The following is a 6,622-nucleotide window of genomic DNA, read 5'->3' as shown; positions in this document are numbered from 1 at the left end:
TGCGCGCATGGAGGAGGGGCGTGTTTGCTTTCAATTTTGTGCTGCGAGTTTGAATGCAGCGTATGATTGTAAGTTCTTCTGGTTGTTTCATGGTTGTTCCGCTTCCTCAATTCACGAATTGTTTTAGATCCAAAACGACATCCGTTCGTAGCCGAGTCAGTGACCGAGTCGCAGCCGGCCGAAGGGCCAAGTGTTGGTTGTGGCCGTCAACAGAAGTTCGGCGAGTGCGCGCTCCAGAGTGAATGTTACCGTGTTGTTTTCGTTATGTTTTCGCCTTAGTAGTTTTGCGTTCTGTTTATCCTGAAACCTAGTCTTGCTTCATCAACTGTAATGTGCATTTAACCGTGTTTAGTAGGTAATCAAGCGTAGATTTGCGGTGGCATACTTGCCTGGTAAGTAACGTGTGTGCGTTCTCTCTGAAAAGAAATCAGTACATTTCGTGATATCATTTTGCAGGCGTAAAATGCCAAACTCAGGAGTTGCTGCTCTGACATGTGCATTTGCATTGTTCCTTGTCGTCAATTTTTCTCTGCACAAAATCGACGAAGGTAAGGCGTCGACTCCGGCGTAGACTGCAATGGGTTGTTTGATCTCGCATGTCTTGGAGTGTAATGAACTAGAATAGGTACGTTCATTACGCTACACATGGCCTCACTTTTCGCGCTTAACAGTTTCTTTTCTCACGTGTTCCAGGTCATGTTGGGGTTTATTACCGGGTGAGCCAGTTTTCACTTCTTTGGCTAATCTGTTCTGTCACCTTGTCTAAATTTTTCTTGCATTTCTTTCCAAGGGAGGCGCACTGCTTAAGCAAACTAGCAATCCAGGATTTCATATGATGGTCCCATTCATTACAACTTATCGATCAATTCAGGTGAGTTTGGGAGGTTTCGAATGCTAACTTATTTTGCTATACACGGTGATCGTCTCGGTCTCCCCCCTTTCCATGCTCACACATGCACGCACAAAGGATCCCGCTTAAATTATATATAAACTTAAATCCCCATTGCAGTGATCGCAGAATATTTTAGTCTGTGCAACCACATTGCGAACGGAGCATAAGTTGATGTTTGCTTTGCTTTTCGCAGGTAACTCTTCAAACAGATGAAGTAAAAAATGTGCCCTGTGGGACCAGGTACATTAATAAGCTCGTAATATTATATGTAATTAAAGCAGCAGTGCTCAGAGATGCATTTGTTGATAGACCTGCTGCCACTTTTTGTATTGAAGCACCCATTCGGGAAGTTTTCCTTTGTTCATACCAGGTATCCAATTTTGTGTATGCTAAGCTGAGTCCAAAATACAGATGAGTACTACAAGTCTTTGCCAGGAGAATTACAGGATGAAAAGAAAAAATCCTGAGTGGATCCACTTTCCACTTTCACAACTCACTGCATGCCTTGTGAAACAAATTAAATTTTGGTACAACTTGGGCTTTTAGCTCTGTTTTAAAATTTTATAGTGCAGTGTTTACAATTGGTATAGTTACTCTCCACATGGACATGTTAGCCTCCACTTGGATTGGTGGTATCAGTTTGCTGTAACATGCTGCACCTGAGGTGTTCTACTAAGTGCTTTTGTAATTGAATGTTACATTCCAGTGGTGGTGTCATGATCTACTTCGACAGAATTGAAGTTGTGAATATTCTAAGCCCAGACAGTGGTGAGTGTTTCTTTTACTTCATTTTCACTGACATCTTGGTACACCTTTTAGCAGTAATACTGTGAGCATGGCATGTGCCCTTCATCTCCCTCTCCTCAATGTACCCACCCATCACTGGGCAGTGCTGGAATTGCGAGTGGGATACCCATTCCTCACTCAGTTTTGTAGTGTTTGTAAATAGCTGAATAGGGACAAGCTGCTTGAAAAAAAGTACTAATCATACTAACGATTGCTGTGTTCCAAGTGACCATTTACTGCAGCCACTAGCACCTTCAACATGCGCCTCTTGAATCCATTTCACATTGCAGTGAGCCATGTAAGAATTCAAGTTTATTTATAAAAAAAGTATGTCCACTTATCGAAAAGCAGGAAGAACCTTTAATAAAGAAGCACAATGAACCTCCAGTATGTGAGTGCACAAGGAGAATGTGCTTTCTAACTTCTTTTTTAATTGCTAGAAGCTATATTGGAGAGGTTGACAGATGCAGTGAAATGCAGTAAAAAAGAATAAAGAGTCATTTGGTCTCACTGTTGAATATTGTGCAAGTGTTCACATTTGTTCCACAATACAGGATTTCTGGAGCAACCCAACAACAGACTAAAAAGAGATGTTATTGAAGCACACTTTATACGAGCAGTAGATAACTGTCTGAGCACTGTATCATTAGCATTGCTGGATGACAAAGTTTAGTTCTTGCATTGGTGTCTGTGATGTCTCATGTATTCCAGGTGAGATAGATATAAAATAGGGATGGTTGCGATAAATGGCCAGCTGGAAGTCAGCATTCATGCGCTGTTTCTGCTTCTTTGTTACAAAGTGCTCTGCCTTTGTAGTACTGTTACATACAAAGTGTTTCAGAAAATGCATTCTAAATTCCTCAAATATAGAGAAGGTACAATAATTAAAGAAATTTTTTTTTAGAATGCTTTGCCACACAGACATACTTGTTAAAACAGACTTGTAAATATTAAACAAAAAAATGACAATCAGTTACAATTTCTGTATTTATTCCAATGTAAGGCGAGGCTTTTTCCCCAGAATTCTTTGCCCTGAGGTCACTCCCACCTTATATGCAAGGCTGATAAATTCAGTTATTGTTTTAATGTGGCATCAGTGGTGCCACATTTCCCGCCATCCAGGTTTGAAACGTCAGCGCAAATTGCACTAACTACTTTAGCAGGTGAGGCAGTACCATATTTTTGCACATGTAACCTGCGCCAAGGATTTAAAAATATTAACAGTAAAGGCGGAGCGCGGTTTATGTATCAATTTTGCCTTAAGTGTGGCTTCACAGAAGGAAAATTTTCCCCTTATCGTGTGGCCTCACTGCATTGCGACACGTGCTGCTGTGAAACCGCACCTCAAGAGAACGTTCACGCCCATCTAGCTTTATTATCTCACAGGGATACTCGCCTCTGCGTGTTGAAGCTCCCTTCTCACCTATTTTGTGGCCATCATTTTGTATGTCGGCTGTGTTAGTAATTACTATTTAGGGCAATCCTCACCAAGTTTGAGTAATCCGTTAGCTACTCTATATTGCTTGCATTCTTTTTCTTGGGTCCCTCAGCTGGGGGAGGGGGGGGGGCACAGCCACCTTTTAATCATGACTGCCCTATAATCGAATAAATATGGTACTTCATTAAAAAATGTAATTAACTGTAGTTACCAATTGCTGCCCATGAAAGTGTGTAATTACTAAAGTTTAATTGATTACTTATGCATCAATTTCTCCTACCTTTTGTTAGCATTGCACAAATACAGTAACGAGAACGAACTTGGCTAGACCTTTCAGTGGCTCTTTTTTGGCAGCCCTTCGCACACTGTTTATTTTCACTGAAAATTGCTTTGCAAAATTTTTGTTGGTCATCTTCCCTCGTTTTCTTGTAAGGATGTCAACATATATACTGAAAATTAATTTGATGGGCACCCTGGAGAGAAGGGCAGTGTTGCAGTGTATCAACGCCGGACAGGTGAAATTAGTTGAACATATGTTGGGAACTATTCGATAACAACCGAGGCAGCGGAGTCTAAACTCGCTGAAGGTGAGCATTCTGACGTTGAGGCGCTTGTGCTGCCAAGAAATGCGATACCACCACAAGATGCAGTATGTGGTGCTGAAAATGCGGGCTGCATGACCTACCATTGAAATGCGGAATACTGAGGGCCGGGTTTGCCTGTCTGAACATGCACATCTGCAAGGCTGCTGAGTGGCGTGACTGTAGGCATTCTACTTTATTTTCTTCCAAATTCAACTGCTCAAATCTGCGTAGCCTGTTGCAGCTTGTCTCGTCAATAAAGTAATCGGTTACTGAAACAATGCTCACTTTATTTCACACAATAATTTATTCCCGTGCATGCATGTCCTATCGTAGCAAGTTTATCACTTTAATATTTTTTTCCCTATGACAATCAGGCATGTAGCATATAACTTGTATTAAAACACTGCAATTTGGAATTGTTGTTATAGCAGAGTACAGAATGGCAGCTTCAAAGTTTGTTGCCCTGTGGTACAGTTTAGCAGTTTGTTGTATGTGACAGAAATATAGGGTGTTGCACTAACAAGTGCCAAGCCTTAAAAAAGAAACAATGTGCTCTACATGAACACAACCAATGCAGTATTGTTGACTGTCCTCTTGAACAAGTCAGGGTTTCTTTTACTGTAAGTTTAAATGAGCAATTAACAAAACTAAATAAACAACTTTTAAAGTATTGATTTAAATGCAAAATCAATGAAGTTGCAGAGCCTACTCAGAAACATTGAAGTCTTTTGTTGAAGAGAGCTGTTGTCATGCTATCTTTTGGGGTGCTGCAAAGAAAGCATGCAAAATTTGAAGAAGTTACATGGGGACAATAGTGCCAACAAACATGCTTTGAATAAATGAATAACTGGTGCTATACATGAACAGGATTATGAAAAGGCCATAAGCAAATGATATGGTTCAAACACAAATGTCCTGGCTTCCACTATTGCCAAGGTAATTTGTCTGCTGAAGTGATAGTGCAAATGTAGGCGTAGGATATAGTGATAAATAGTGCATATAAATTCTGGAATCTGGCTTTTTGCTGTTGACACACTGAATGGGCGAGGAAGATATGGCAGCAAATGCACTGCATATATCATTTTTGCTTGTGGCTATGGCCTGTGCATTAGGTTCGGTGTGCAAGCAGGATCAATAACTCGTTCAGAGCAAGTTTGAGGTTACTAAATTCACAGTGCGCAAGTGCTTAGTTACACAGTACCTTTTCAAATTTCACATGCTTTTGTTGGAGTCCTGAAAAATGTAAACCGATACAGCTATCTTCATGGCAGGAATTTAGTTGAATACTTCTAAATGCACTCTACAGCTTTTCGTTTGAAGGTTTCGCATTTATATGAACACTTTAAAATTGGTAAATAAATTGTGCTAGTTATTGAGTTGTGCTCATAAAAAATCCTTTGAGTTGCTAAAGACAACACTCAGGAATACTGAGTTGTTTACATGTGGCATTTTTTAAAGCTGGCACAATTTAGCTGAAACACCCTATATAATGGAAGGCAGTATTCATCACAGCTGATCTACTGTTACAGATTTTCACAGGACCTATTTGTCTTTTATGAACTATTCAAAGAAGTAGAATAACATGCAAATTTTATTTGAGTAGAGGTGCTAGAAGGTAGCGAATAATCCAGGTCCTTGTGTTATTTGTGCCTTCTGAAGCAACCTCACATTGCCAAGTTTCTGTTGCAGTTTATGACATGGTGAAGAACTACACTGCCGACTATGATAAGACACTGATCTTTAATAAGGTGCATCATGAACTGAATCAATTCTGCAGTGTTCACAACCTCCAAGAGGTCTACATAAACTTGTTTGGTAAGTTCACATTTTTGTAGAGACATATGTCGCCTTTTTGTGAGAAAATATCTTCAAATATTATATTTATGTGTGCAAGGCCCACTTGCATTTCTTACTTTTTAAATTTTTAACTGGATTCATTCATTACATGAGGTAGGCTTATGGCTACTCATTGAAGCCTTTGACTGTGCTTTGTCTGTTATGCAGAATAATGTAACCACTAGCAGCCAACTATAAACAAGTTGTATTCAGTTGGTCTCGTCACTTCCGGTGCTCACATTGTTTGATAAGCTGGCCATCTTCTGTGCTTCCCATTACTATTTGAGATTCTCACCTCCTTGACGACTGCTTCAAACTAAACTGCATGTTACATGTTCAAAATCCACGCTTGCACTTCTTGCTGTAATGCCGCCTTAATGTGCCTGAAAGCATCAAGCTAAACAATGCACCCCAGCACAGTCAATACATGTACCATTAAAGCATGCTGAATCTGTCTATGCTGTGTGACCAGGAACCAGGATCTGAAGGGATACGGTGACATTTATGATGCCGTCATCTGCAGGGCACTAGCTAGTGCCATTAGTAGCGACTTGTGAAAATTAACAGGCATGCGAGTACGTGCATGATGCTTAGTAAAACATTTATTCAAAGTTCTTGTGCTCTAAAGTAGAGGTGCGGGCCTTACACAAAGGCAGGCCTTGCTCGAGTAAGTGAGGTAATATGCTACAAACTGGGGGAAGGTCTGCTCTTTCAAGGCATGGAGCTGCTCTACAGGATATGTACAAACTAGAAGGTGCACAGTTTTTTAAGGGACGCTAAAGGTAAATGTTCAATCAGTCCAGATTGTTTAATTGCTTTTTTAGAAACCTCTATCACATGACTTTGTTGCAAAGAAAATTGCACTGGAAATCGCCTCTCAGTTCTGTAATCAAATCGTCCATGATGAGCACCATGTATTATGAGGAAATGCCACGCTAAGCCAGGCATCTTGGAGATTGTGATCAGCCAGGCATCACTGCCTACTTTGAGTTGAAACCACACAGAGATGGAACTGCACTCCTGCAGCTAGCTCTAACGGACCTGTATGAAGACAGAGCATCATTGATTTCTTTCATTGGAAAGCCT

At 40.5% G+C, this 6,622-nt stretch overlaps 1 protein-coding gene across 3 annotated transcripts in view; it reads left to right on the top strand.

Annotated features, from left to right (window-relative positions):
- The first annotated feature begins 163 nt into the window (after positions 1-163).
- The window catches only part of LOC135906725 (erlin-1-like), a 53,999-nt gene continuing 47,540 nt past the window's right edge, over positions 164-6,622 (top strand). For 2 of the 3 annotated variants that reach the window (XM_065438312.1, XM_065438311.1), the window contains exons 1-7: positions 164-392; positions 457-548; positions 694-716; positions 791-871; positions 1,086-1,132; positions 1,599-1,660; positions 5,390-5,515. In XM_065438312.1, the coding sequence (XP_065294384.1) occupies positions 464-548; positions 694-716; positions 791-871; positions 1,086-1,132; positions 1,599-1,660; positions 5,390-5,515 (424 nt within the window). In that variant the 5' untranslated portion in view covers positions 164-392; positions 457-463. The remainder of the gene's footprint in view (positions 393-456; positions 549-693; positions 717-790; positions 872-1,085; positions 1,133-1,598; positions 1,661-5,389; positions 5,516-6,622) is intronic. The other variant, XM_065438313.1, reaches the window with a different exon arrangement.

This window comes from Dermacentor albipictus, chromosome 1 (assembly GCF_038994185.2).
Source record: "Dermacentor albipictus isolate Rhodes 1998 colony chromosome 1, USDA_Dalb.pri_finalv2, whole genome shotgun sequence".
In the NCBI taxonomy this organism is placed as follows: Eukaryota; Metazoa; Arthropoda; class Arachnida; order Ixodida; family Ixodidae; genus Dermacentor; species Dermacentor albipictus.
Note: the sequence above shows the minus strand (reverse complement) of the source record. Positions and strands in the feature narration are given on the sequence as shown.